The sequence below is a fragment of the Adiantum capillus-veneris genome, chromosome 14, assembly GCF_014529385.1.
Source record: "Adiantum capillus-veneris isolate H3 chromosome 14, ASM1452938v2, whole genome shotgun sequence".
In the NCBI taxonomy this organism is placed as follows: Eukaryota; Viridiplantae; Streptophyta; class Polypodiopsida; order Polypodiales; family Pteridaceae; genus Adiantum; species Adiantum capillus-veneris.
This window is the reverse complement of record NC_140944.1, coordinates 27,142,166-27,156,001: the sequence shown is the minus strand read 5'-3', so window position 1 is coordinate 27,156,001 and position 13,836 is coordinate 27,142,166. Positions and strand designations below refer to the sequence as shown.

The following is a 13,836-nucleotide window of genomic DNA, read 5'->3' as shown; positions in this document are numbered from 1 at the left end:
AAGCTTTGGAAAAAGCCTCTCCTTTCCCTTTTCTTTCTCAAGCGTGCCTTCTCAAAATGTAAGAGCACCCACACCCAATCATTCTCCTTCAGTTTCAAATCGCGACGATGGCGATCTGCTGCCTTTTTCTGTCTTTCTTGAGATTTCTACAAAGCCTCGCGGACCTTGGCAAAAGCCGTGTCCAAGTCATGTGTGTACTCATCGGCCTCAAAAATCCTATCTTTCGTGCTTAGGAAGGGTGGAACCTTCGGAGCACCTTCAATAATCTCAAAGGGCACCTTTCCCGTTGAAGAGTGTACCGTGTTGTTGTAGGCAAATTCCACCAAAGGTAAGTACTTTTCCCATTAAGTCTTCTGATCCGAGATGTAAGACTTCAATAAATCTAGTACCATTGAATTAGCAATCTCAGATTGCCCATCAGTCTGCGGGTGGAAAGATGACGAGAACTGCAACCGCGTGCCAATGTTCTCCCAAATAGCCTTCCAAACAAACTTGTAAATCTGGGGTCCCTATTGGAGACAATCGTCTCGGGCATGCCATGTAATCTGAAGATCTGGGCCACAAACAGTCTTGCTAAGTGATCCGGCTTGATTGTTTTCTTCACTAGAATGAAATGAGCTTGCTTGCTAAATCTGTCAATAACAGTCTAGATACCATCGTGACTACTCTGTGTTCTCGGGAGATCAAAAATAAAATCCATTGCAATACTTTCCAAGGGGCGGGTGGGTATTGGGCAAAGGCTGTAACAATCCCTGTGCTTTATGCCTGTCAAACTTGACCTTTTGGCATACCAAGCAATTGCGCACGAACTCGTCCACATCCTTCTTGAGTCTCGGCCAAAAGAAGTATCTCTCTACCCCTTTCAAGGTGGTAGCAATGCCGCGGTGACCCATAAAATGTGGACAGTGGCATTCGGTCATAACCTTTTCCCTCAACGGCTGTGTAACGCACAACTTGGTTTTCCTCATCAAGTAGCCATCCCGAATGGAATATCCCGCTACTGTCTCCCCATTCCGTATCCGTGTGAAAATGTCTACAAAATCTGTATCTGTGGCATATTGATCGACCATATCCTCGAAGCTCCTATGATGTATCGCGGAAATAGCCAGAACCAACGGCTTTCGAGACAAAGCATCTGCCACCAAATTCTTTTGTCCCTGCACATGGACAATCTGGAAGTGAAATTGTGACAAGATGTTCACCCACCGTATCTGCTTTTCCGGGAGCTGCTTCTGTTACAAGAAGTAGCGTAAACTCTGATGGTCCGTAAAGATAGTAAAATCTGCTCCGAATAGGTAATGTCGCCACTGAGTAAGAGCATGGATAACCACCAAAAGCTCTTTCTTATAAATCTGTGTTGTCAATCCCGGCCTTGAGAACAATCGGCTCTCGTAAGCAATGACCTGGCCTTCTTGCATTAAGACCGCACCTAGACTACGACCACAAGCATCACAATATGACTTCTGCAAGTCTGGCAAAGTCAAAACTGGTCCCGTAGTCAATTTCTCTTTCAAAGTCTGAAAGGCAGTCACCTTTGTGGGTCCCCACGAGAAAGGGACTCCTTTCTGTGTCAAGATATGCAAAGGAGAAGCAGCCTCTGCAAACCAGAGTTACCCGGAACGCGGAACGGGAACGGCGACGGGCCTCCTTGCGGAACAGGGGAACGGGAATGGGCCCGGAACGGGAACGACGCCGAACGGCAGGCTAAAAAAACACCCAAATATTATTTTTTTTAGCGTTATGTGTTTGAATACAAGTAGTATTAGAGTCCTTTGACTCTAATACCCACAAAAACACGATTCGAAGACCATTTAACCTTATTATGACTTGATTGGGATGTGAGGCGCCCAGAGTACATAGCCAGATGAACAACAATGAGCAAACACAATGCCCATAGTACATACACAATGCTCTCAAATAATTGCAAGAGTAGTAGTCAGAGATAACACTTTGGAATTAATTATGGCTAACATAGTAACAAGCCTCAAGGGCCGCCAGCGGCCAAGGTGCTACAAAAAAACCAAAGGGGGGCAAAGTTCAAACCAGACTTCAGTGACCACAATACCAAAAGACTGAAGGTGACAAATACCATAAAGATGCTAGTAGCTACAAATGGCAAAGAGGGCAAGGCTCAAGCAGCCATACAAAAAGGTGGATAAATGGCAAAGACTCAAGACTCAAGAGCCACTAGCCTGAGAGGCCTCCCAATCCGTAGTAGCCGGCTGTAAATCATGCACATCCTCCCATTCCTCATCATCGAGGTCTAGGTCCGGCTCGATCTCAGCCACAGATGAAGTACCTGGTGTTGGTAGATGTGCATCTCCACCCGCCTGAGAAGCCTCTTGCTCCATCTCCCACTGTGTAAAAGGATCTGTCTGTTTGTCTGTACTCTTGCAAAGCATTTTCAAATTTGCACTGACGAAGACAAGATCATTAGCCTTCTCCACTCCAAGCCGATTTCTCTTCTTGGAAGCAATGTGGCTAAAGGTACTCCACAATTGCTCCAAGCATGAGGTACTAACTGACTGGCTGAGAATACGGATCGCCAATCTCTGAAGCTCAGGGCCATCATAGCCATAGTCCTCCCACCAAAGCACTGAACCTATTTTCCTGCGATCAATCTGAGCATCTGGACTGCCAAATGACCCCCGCATCTCTCTGTACTGTCTCAGCTGATCTCTGACAATGCGTCGCCCATCTCTGTCTAGAACCATCTTGTTTAAGATCTCTGTAAATTGGTTCATGACTTCCCTATCTGTCTCTTGCCCTGCACCTTGGAACTCTGGATCCACCATGTACGCTGCCCCGTGTAAAGGAGAGGCATATGAATTCCACCTCGAGCTGCAAAGCGCATGGATCTCCTCATATCGCTCTGCGTTCGGCTCAAGCTGTGCAAGCTGCTCAATCATGCGGTCCATTGCCTCATAAATCTTGCCAATGCAAGGATCCATGCCATCCAGAACTCGAAGCAAATGAACCACCGGTTTTATGTGTGCATCTAGACTCTTGAGCTCCTTCCAGAACTCAAGATCCTCTGCCTTATCCTTGCACAAAATCCCTGCAACTGTCTTTGCATAGGGGGAGGTGGTGAACTCATCACTGATGAAGACCTGTCGGACCGCATTTTGACATTCAGACAGCCTGCGTACAAGAAGAAAGTTGAATGCGAAGCGGGTATCTGAATACTTTAGAAGCACTTTGCCGCCCGACCTCTTGAGGTACTCACTCCGAACCAAGTTGTGATTGTTGATGAAAGTAACCATCTTCACTGCATCAGCAATGACTGGAGCAATCCAGTCTAGCTTGCCGATGTCTTCTAGAAGGTTGTTCAAGCAGTGTGCCATGCAAAAGCACACTGTCACATGCGGATAGTGGCCCTCTATGATAGCTGCTGCTGCCCTGTTTGATGCCTCCCCATCTGTGACAAAGGCCACCACGTGTTGCTCACCGATGGTTTCTATGGCCGCTGTCCACTCTGCAGAGAGGACATCGGCGGACTTGCCACTCTCAGTGGCATCATGAGAGTGCACAAAGTACATCTCTCCACTGGAGTATGCGACGAGACCATGGATAGATCTCTTCCTTGTATCGCTCCACCCGTCAGCAATGAGGGAAACGCCATGTTTTGCCCAAAGACGCTGAATGTTGAGGGTTGCTTGCTCCACGATAGCCTTCTCTCGATCGAGCAAGGTGGTTCGGAGAGCCTCTGAAGATGGCGGCACATAGCCGGTGCCATACTCTCCTATCCGTTGCACCATGACTTTCCAATACTCCGACCAAACATAGAAGAGGTTAGTATCAAAAAAGTGGAAACGACGATAACGGAAGAAATGAGAGAGAAGATTGATGAATCATAAAACAATGAACATACCTCGCTGCGACAAATGGGATATGGTCGTGATAGAAGAATCGGGCCACGGCCGCATCCACCTCTTCCTTCTTCTTTGGGTCCCAAGAGGTGGCAAGGGTCTTTTGGCGACGAATTGGACCTTTTGAAGATGCACCAACACCTACACCGGGTAGAGAGGAAGAAGGGAAAATGAGGGTCTTTGGATCAATACCTTTGCGTGCCGGCTTGGCTTTATGGTTGAATTGCCGATCCTTTTCCTCGAGCTCCTTCCTCTTCTCGATGGTTACGTTGGCACAAAATTTCACCTCATGTCCCAGCACTCGAAGAAAGTGTGCCCTCACTTTTTCATGCCCCCCTTTCCGCGTGTAAGAGCATAGCTTGCATCCCCATGCACGAGAACCTCCCGCCGTCGACAAGGTGTCCTCCGAGGTCACTTAATCCCACCACGACCATTCCTTCGCCTTTTGAGTGTTGCCCGCATGAACGGAGGGGGTTGAACGAGAAGAAGAGGCCATGGATGATGGATTATCCGTGAAAGAGAGAGCTTGATCTTGAACTTTGAGAGAGAGAGAGAGGGATTGAGAGAGAGAGGCTTGCCGCTTGATTCCGTGAGAGCTTGAGCCTTGAGCCTTGAAAGTTGAGGGTTAGAACTTAGAAGTTAGCCCAAGAGAGAGAGAGGTTGAGAGCTTGAGCCTTGAGGCATGCTGCGGCGCCACACTATGGCTTGAGAGTTGAGAGCAAGCTAGGGAGAATGAGCTTGGCTTGAGAGTTGAGAGCAAGGCTCAAGCAAGGGAGAATGGGCCTTGAGGCTTGATGAGTGTGTGAAGAATGGGGGAGGAGGGGGGCATTATATACTTTTTTGACTGCTGAAAATGGCCGTTGGCTGCCTAACAGTCATTTTTTTCAATTTCAAAAACTGCCGTTTATGGCCGTTGGGGCCGTTCCGACCGTTCCGGTCCGTTCCAGCCCGTTCCGGTCGTCCCGTTCTGGTGACAGTTTCCAGCCGGAACGCCGTTCCGTTTCGACGCGTTCCAGAAAATCCCAGCCGGCCGAAACGCCGTTCCGGCGTTCCAAGGCCCGAAATGTCCGTTCCCTGGTAACTCTGCTGCAAACTTTCTAATGAACCGCCTATTGTACGAACACAATCCCAAGAAGCTTCTAACTTCATGGACATGCTTCAAATCGGACCAATCACGGATAGTCTCTATCTTGGCCGGGTCCATTTGCACTCTTGCTGCTGAGACAATGTGTCCCACAAAGTGTATCTCTGGTAGGAAAAAATCACTTTTCTTTGCATTAATCACCAACTTGTGATCTTGTAATGCCTGAAAGACCTGTAGCAGGTGTTCTCTCTGTTCTGCCTCATCCTTGGAGAAAACAATGATGTCGTCAAAGAAAGTGCCAACAAATAGTCTATACTCTTAAAAAATCCTATCCATCATCCGGTTAAATGTCGCAGGAGCATTGGTTAGACCAAAAGGCATCACCAAAAACTCAAATAACCCAAAAGTCGTCCAAAAGGCTGTCTTGTAGACATCTCTCAACACGATTCAGATCTGATGATATCCGCTTTTCAAGTCGATCCTGCTAAAGCACGAGGATCCCTGTAGTCGGTCAAGTATATCATCGATCCTAGGAATTGGAAATCTGTTCTTGATGGTGATTTTGTTGAGAGCTCTATAATCGATGCACATTCTCTAAGATCCGTCTTTCTTCAAAACCAACAACACAGGAGAGCAGTACAGTGAAGTACTAGGCTGGACAAGACCCTTTTCCAGGAGGTCTTTTACTTGGTTCATAATTTCTTCGTTCTGGGCTCGGCACACTCGGTAAGGTGGCCGGTTCGGTGGTGTGCTTCCAGGTATCAAATCAATAGTATGATCCTCAAGACGAGCGAGTGGTAACTCGCGTGGCAGGCCCTCTGAGAAGCAATCGGCATGAGTGTGGAGAAAATCTTGGCGTTCTTTATCAAGTCCAGACATATTTGTCCTATTCTCATCATTCATCTCTCTCAAGAAGATCGAGTAAACAAACAGATTGGATTTCATTAATTTTGAAATGGCTGAAGCCGATACAATAGGGACAGACTTGCCCTTACGTTTTACGTCGAGTATAATGGTTCTGCTCTTCTCTGTAGTCAAAGTCGCTTTTCTCGCTCAATAGTCGACCACGACTTTGTTCTTGTGGTACAGGGAATTCCCAAGAGGACATCACAACCTTCCAATGGCATTATGTAGAAGTCCTCGTGCCCCAAATACCCCTGACAATGCAACTGAAGTTTTCCAATGACAGGTGTAATGGCTACGTCCCTGCCGGGTGCCGCTAGAACTGCCCCTGCTAGTGGTCCCATCCGATCGGGTGTGATCTTGAGCCGCGCCGCCAATTCAGGTTAAATGAAGTTGGCCTTGGCTCCTCCATCAAAGAAGATTAGGGCTTCTTGGTCTTCTACTTTGCCCCAAGTTCGGCAAAGTTCTGTACTCTCGTCCATCGTGCTTGGGTCAGTACCCACGCAATCTAGAACCAGTCTTGTTTTCATCTTGCCTTTTCTTTCACGTTCCTCAGCTGCTCTCGAACTCTCATGCCTTTCATCGTCCTTGTCCTTTTGTTCTTTCGGTGCCTTTTTAGGGCACTTCGTGGAGATATGCCCAATTTCCCCGCATCCAAAGCACTTCCCCTCCTTGATGTAGAGAGCTCTCTCTTGAGGAGTGAGTTTGGGTCATGCATCCTTTTCTTTCTTTTCTAGGTTGCTCTTCCTCTTTCTACTTTCATTTTTCAAAGTCTGTTCGGTCCTTTGCGTCATGATTTCATCTGTGGGGTAGGTCAAACTACCTCAGTGAATGGCAAAACCCCGTTTCGCATGACTCATCAATTCCTAAATGGAAGCTGACTTTGTTCTCGGATCTCTGTAGGAAGACCCAAGGTAAACCGCTCAATCTGTTCTTTGAACGAGATCTTCTTAAATGAAGAGGCGGGTAGAAAAGAGCTCCAGAATTTCTCGCAATAAGTGTCCACTGTATCCTTCTTGGTCATCCGAAGATGGTTCCAAGCGATTCGTATGTCGCGTTCATACTCTCGAGTCAGCCAAGAAGAAATAAAAAGCCTTTTGAATTTCAGCCATTTAACTGGCGTTGTCTTGTTTAATAGAAGCGTGGACCACCAAGTTCGAGCATTTCCCTTAAAGTAAGAGACAGCCCTCTGAATCTTGGAGTGCTCTAAGTAACACCCTCGTGAGAAAGCTATGTCAAACTGCTATATGAAAGACAAAGCCTTCGAAGCATCTCTATAACCAGAAAACTTGTCAAATTTGATTGACTGTCCACCTTCCTTAAACTCTCTGACTTTCTTGCTTTTATCTTCCAGAAAGTCATACTGGTTGGCTTTATAAAAATTCTTCTTCTTTGCATAGACGCTCCTGTTGTCAGAGTCTGAACTATCCAAAGACGAGTCCTTTGCAGAACTGTCAACAACTAGGCGAGATTTAGGCTTCTTTGCCTATTTCTTGCCCTTTCCAAAGCTTTGCTTTTCGCTTCTCTTTTTGCCTTTTCTGTCTTCTTCGCTTGAGTCAGAGGAGCTAGAAGAACTGTAAGAAGAAGAAGAAGAAGAACAGGGTACTCCTTCAAATCAAACACGCTTCTTCTGTTTTCTTGCTGACGCAAATGTAGACTGACTATCCAAATAACCCTGGAAGTCAGCGCCTTTCTTCTGCTTTTTGTCGTGCTTTTCTGCTTTGTTCTGCGCGTCAAAAAACTGAGCAATTCGTGCATCAACCACCTCTTTTAATTCTTGCTCTGTGTACATCCTTGGAGTAGGAGGTTTTTTCAGTGCCGGTTTGAGGGGTGGTTTTGAGGTCTGCTGCCATTGTGCATGTACCTCGTCGAAGGAGATCTGGCTCATAAATTTTGCAAATTTCGGATCCTTCACAAAATTTAACATCATCTTTGTTGCATCGCCGATCAATCGTCGACGCTCCATATCTTCGATCTCCGCTTGAGTAGGCCGAGGCGGGCCGTACTCCTCGCGTGAATCTTTGTTGTGATCTCTTCCCGCATCTCCGGATGCAGAGGAAGTCGACTGATCTCCTCTGTCTGAAGCCATAAGTGCCGCGCAAAAAGGATTGGATTTCCCGTAGAAGAGAAATCGGCCTTGCACTGATACCATTGTAGCAGACTTGGACACTCCAAGTTGAGATTCTACCGCGACACCACAAGAATACACTTCAAAACAGTTCACAGTTCACAATTGATTCGACACTGGCCCGGCGGAATTCCGTGCCTAGAGATATTGGCCCCAAAGACTGGCGCTCCTTTCGGTATTTCTTTTTGTATTAATCTGTTGCAAAAGTACAAACGAGTGGGAGGCTCTCACTCTCAGACTCTGCGTCCAGATGCTCTGAGAAGTGGGAGGCCTGCCCACTTAATTAAAGGGTTTACAAAGGATGCTAAAGCAGAGCCCCAAAAGCTTCAAAGTCAAAAGCTATCTCAAAAATAAAGCATAGCCATTCTTCTCACAAGGCCTCTTAGGAAAATAAAGCAAAAGCTTTCTTTCTCTTGCCAATTGCGTAGCCAAAAAAAAAGCTGGGTCAAAACTGCCGTAAACTACGCCGCAAAAAGCGGACGTCTGTACAGCCTGCCACATGTCAGCAATTCCGCGTTTTCCAGGGCCTATCCGTATGGTGCAGCCACGTCATCATCCAACGGATCTTCCGGGGGCTGTCCATGCGGGGAGGGTGTGTGTATACAGGGCAGCCACGTCACCAGTTTGTGACATTCTTTGTGAACTGGGTGTACCACTTGTCTGCAAGACTGGCAGATTCAGAGGGATACCAGCAAATAGCAGGATATGCCGCTTATGTCATCTAGAGCGAGAGACAGAGTTACATTACATATGTCATTGCACAGTGTACTATGAGATACAAGGCCGTTTTCATTGTCTATTCAGAGAGGGTTTTGGGCCTCTATCTAGGGTCATGCGTGAGGATCAGAGATGTCTTGGACTGTATCTACTTGAGTTACACAGGCATAGAGACACGTTACTGAGGAGAGTTGGAGAGAGACAGTCCTAGAGACAGATTACAGATTTCTTTACACTAGATATTGGACACCCAGAGGAGCAGCCACCATTGCAGAGCTCTACCCGCACTCATACTACCACTATTGGCATTCTCATAGACCGAGCATTGGAGCTAGGGAGATCTAGATGACCACGATTGAGGAGAGGAGCTACACAGTATCGAGGGAGACTACAGCAGAGGATTCGAGCCATACTTTCTCGACGTCCAGAGTGCACATGAGGATGGATCTCTACCATATTGCGCGCCCCCCCCCCCCCTGTTGTACCACACATTGTAGTGGGCATCTTTTGTATTTGCTGGCACATCCATACAGTCCCAGCTTGTAGTAGTTGTATTTTTTGTTTTAGTTCTTTTTGATTCCGGACATGGTATTAGATTCACTATGTTGTAACAGCTTGGTCTCATAAGTCTTTTGGCCTTTTGAAGACGTCAATATATCATTTCATTTCTCATCCAACTGTATGTCTGGTAGACCCGTCTATGATATAAGAGTACCCCTGCGGCTGATTGCAGTGAAAGCGAGGGGAACCACAGGGGTCTCAACAAGGGTCTCCTCTGGTGTAAAGCTAGGGGTATCCTGTGCTCCAAAGAGAGGGGTGTCAAGCGGGGTATCCTGTGGTGTGAAGCGAGGGGCGTCCAGTGGTATGAAGCGAGGAGTGTATGACGTTGGACAAAAGCAGGAGTGGATGGCGAAGCTGTGGGAGGTGAGGGAGCGGCAAGAGACGGTGGGGTAAAGGCACTCGGCGGCTATATGGGTCATCCATGAGCACACTATAGATCGACCCGCTCGGCCTAGGGCTGTGAAATATGCCAACTGTGGTACTTGACCTGCTTCAACAGTAGTAGACAAGCTAAACCATGTAGACAGTAGACCCACTTGGACTATTGGACTAGTAGACTGGTTACAGTGGATTGGTCGCCCATTTGACTACTGGCTGAGATGAGCTATTCCACCAGCTCGAGCAAGCAAGCACAAGTAAGACTTTGGTTAAGGTTCCATCAAGTGTGCCAAAAATGAGAGCACATGTAGCAGAGGAATTTGGATTAGTGGGTAGTCTCAGAGCAGTATTCTCAGAGCCTCACTCAGAGTGCTCACTAGTGTGTAGTGTATATATGATAACTCAAACTGTACTGAACCATAGAACCGAAGCCATAGACTCAACATACGGATATAGAGATAAAGCTTATACAAGAGACACGTAAACCGCTCAACCACACCTTGATACGCTGCAAAGACCCAAGTACAAGGCACTGGCTGGCAACGCACACAGCTCCAGACCACTGACCTTGTTACTCAGAGACAAGGGGGTGTCAAGGCTAGATAGTGTAGGGCAATGTGCCGTGGTAGACGTGACTCAAGACTCTAGACTCAATGATCAACCTAATTGACACTGATGATAATCCCACTGGTATCTCCTGACTGCAGGGTTTACCTCATCTACTTACAACCGGTGCAAGATATTTCATCATTGTATACACATTAGCCTATGTGGCTGATGATAGACAAGGTAGGTGCTAGGCCATGATGATGGTCTGTATCACTTATCCACCTCCTGCCAAATTGCTCATCTAAAACTAGTGAGGCCCACCGAGTCCAACAGTCTAGAGTGGGTACTCTAGTCCATGGCAATCCTATATGTTGACACTTGGCTGTAGAGACTACCAGCACTGTAGCTGGGCTAGAATAGGGCGCTTCTTTGGCCAGTCTTTTAGACTCATAGGCAATCGTGGCATGGAGGGGAGCCTTCAGAAAACCTTGATAGTGTCCATACTCTCCCCACCTCCTAGCATACAATAGGGCAATTCGGGGCACAGCTGGGAGGGTAGGTGACGGGAGATTGTAGGGGCTGTTGGAGAGGTATAATGAGGTGCTAAGAGGCTACAGGTGGTTGAGAGGAGCATAGGGCGAACTATGTGAAAAGGGGGGCTTCTTAAGAAGACCCATGGTGGCCGAGTCGGATGGATAAGATGCTGGTGAATCCGCCTCAGCCCCTTCAAGTCGTAGCAATCTTGTCCTCATGGATGCTTTTCTCGCAAAATTGGCAGTCTGCTGTGGATAGTGTAAACAATGTGACAAGAGTTATGGCAGAGACTGCACCTTACCTGGGATTTTAATTTTTGATCCACTTGGCCCCTTGGAGAACCTTTTCAACTGTTCATGTCCACTTGGAACCACTTTCCAACTGTCCGGTCACCCAAGACATAGCTCACCAGATTCTAACTGCCCTTGGATCTGACAAGCGCTGCAAGGTCTTTGATTAGCCTGCTATCTGTTTTGTTTTGTTGCAAAGATGTCTGATGATATCACAACAGAAAATTCTGAATAACACACAAACTTCTTTTGCTGGACATAAAATAAAAGAGTCTCTTGTTGCAAGCTTTTGCTTAACTTTCCCCTGATCAAAATGTAATGTGGTGAGGATTCAAAAGGCCCTACGCCAAAAGATTCAAGATGAATATAAAATGGTGGTGGCGAGAAGAGTTTTTATAGGTATTCTTGTTTACCTCCTGCTCACAACAATTGTCACTAATCTTGTATGGATCAATGATATAAATGCCACAAAGATCAAAACAATGGGTCACTTTAGTCTTCCCCTTAATAAGGAAAAACATATGGGATGTAGAATTGCATCTCATCAAGACACAATTAATGTCAACTACATTTAGCTTTGAATTTTTTACTGACCTCTATTTTCTGCTGTTTTTCCACCACAGTGACAGGAGAGAAACCTGATGCTGAGGTTTGGATGCATTCCCAGTTTTCTCCTTATTATATAGAAGAACAAACAAACTTCAGAGCTGATACATACCTTAACAGTCTTAACTCACTAGAAAAAGAATCCATGATAGCATTTTTGGTGGACTTTCAGCTTGTTGAAACTCTAATAGAAACAGGAGAAGGTGAAAAGATATTCACCAATGCAATCCAAAGCCAGGGCCATGGGCATATAATGGGCACGTTGGCAGAGATACAAGAGCGGCATGAAGGAGTTAGGGACCTTGAGAAGAAGCTACTTGAGCTCCATCAGGTTCATGCTTACAATAGTTTAACTCTTTTTCTCCCCTTGCAGTCCTATGTGTTTTTTTTCCTTTGAGCACGCTCCTGTGGGTGCGTTCAGCTTCGGAGGGTAACACGATCTAGATGTCGATGGTAATATATTGTCTTGGAAATTCATTATTTACCTATGGAGGCAAAGAACACTGAAGGGATCCTCCTTTAGTTAAGTAGGATGGCTCAGGGTCAACAAGCAGACAACCCAGTACCATGCTAATCAGACTAAAAAATGATAGGACAACTCTTTGATGCTATATTGATGAGCAAAACCATACATCATTCCGTGATAGAACTTGAGACTTGGGGTTTTAAGTTGAGGTCAGAGTAAGGTAGGGTCAAGAAAAGGAGCGCATTTGAGTAGGAAAGGTGGTCTAAATTGCCTAGGAACAGCAAAAAAGAACAGTCGCCTATTTGGAATTTGGCCCACAGTCATCTTGGATTGTAAAGATCAAATACATTGGCGACCCTTGCCCTGCAGCTTAATTTGCTAACAACAAGACTCTGTGAAGGAGTGCATGGACATTTATTTGTGGGGAATTTAAGGCAGACAACCGAGTGTATCGTAGAAATGAGATTCAAAGGCTAACATACAAGGTTTTTTATAGAGTCAAGCACCTGACTTAATCATGTCTAGTGTACTATGTGCCATGCTTTCAAGAAATATCTATGAGGTTCTTAAAAATCCTTATGGATGAATCATGACCTTAACGTGCTAGAATGCAGTTATTGCACGAGTTGAAGTAGTATTCCTTCCCTCTTTGAAGTTTTTACTGGTTTGATTTTAGTGTTGTCCTGTTTGTGTAGATCTTCTTAGACATGGCTGTGCTCGTAGAGGCTCAAGGAGAAATGCTGGATAACATTGAAGATCAGGTAGGCCAAAGCTCTTTATGATGAAAGGTCATGGATGTGGCTCTGCTGCGAATTCAGCTGTTTACTTATCTTGTAAAGTATTAACTGCATATTTCAGGTCTCCAAAGCTGCTGAGCATACAGAGAGAGGGGTTCAACTTATAAAGAAAGCCAAAAGTCTTCAGAAAAACAAAAGAAAATGGATGCTCATTGCCATGATTTTGCTTTTGATCATAATTGTTGTCATATTGGTTCCAGTAATGCAGCCATGGAAAGAAAGGAAAGCTTAAGAGCCTTCTCAAATGAAATCGAGCTGCTGATTAGCGACACAATTAGTGACATGATGCTTTACTCCATTTGAGGCTTTTTGTTTCTACATTAATGATGCTTCTGTTTATATCTCAGATAGATTATGTGGGTATATCCTCCTTCCAATTTATTACTAGTAACATCAGAAACAAAAAAGCTTTTTCAATGCCATCGAGAGACTCAAAGCATTTTAATATGGGTTTTTAAGTCAAAATGACAATCAAATCTGGCAATCTAAGTGCCAATGGTGAATATATTACCAGCTGGAATGAATGTACAAGATTACACTGAAGAAACTGCTTATTATCTTGGCTCATTCATATGCATGCATGAAGGCATAAGATTTTCATATCTAAACCTTTTCTCCATAACAATGGGATTGGTAATAGGGAATATTAAATTTCCCCATTTAATGTAGATTCAATATACGCTTTGCTATTCTGCAAAACTATCATCAGTCGGTTATGAGAAAAACTATGTATGCTAAAAATTCTGTTGTAAGACAGCCCAATGGCATGCATTTATTACTCTTGGAACAAATATCTGTGCTGTGTTATTACATGATCCACCATTCCCATACCCAATGCATGCTTTCTTCCATGTCCTAATATGGTTAGAGTTGGCGAGGATTGACAGATTATTATTATTCGTCGTGTGCATGCATGTGCACACATATGTGTGTGTGTGGCTTCCTACCACAATA

The 13,836-nt window shown here is 45.5% G+C and overlaps 1 protein-coding gene across 1 annotated transcript in view; it reads left to right on the top strand.

Annotated features, from left to right (window-relative positions):
* Positions 1–13,304, top strand: part of LOC147442130 (syntaxin-132-like) — an 87,961-nt gene extending 74,657 nt beyond the window's left edge. The window contains exons 10-11 of the mRNA XM_086528419.1: positions 12,781–12,846; positions 12,944–13,304. Of these exons, the coding sequence (XP_086384545.1) occupies positions 12,781–12,846; positions 12,944–13,114 (237 nt within the window). The 3' untranslated portion in view covers positions 13,115–13,304. The remainder of the gene's footprint in view (positions 1–12,780; positions 12,847–12,943) is intronic.
* The last annotated feature ends 532 nt before the right edge of the window (positions 13,305–13,836 follow it).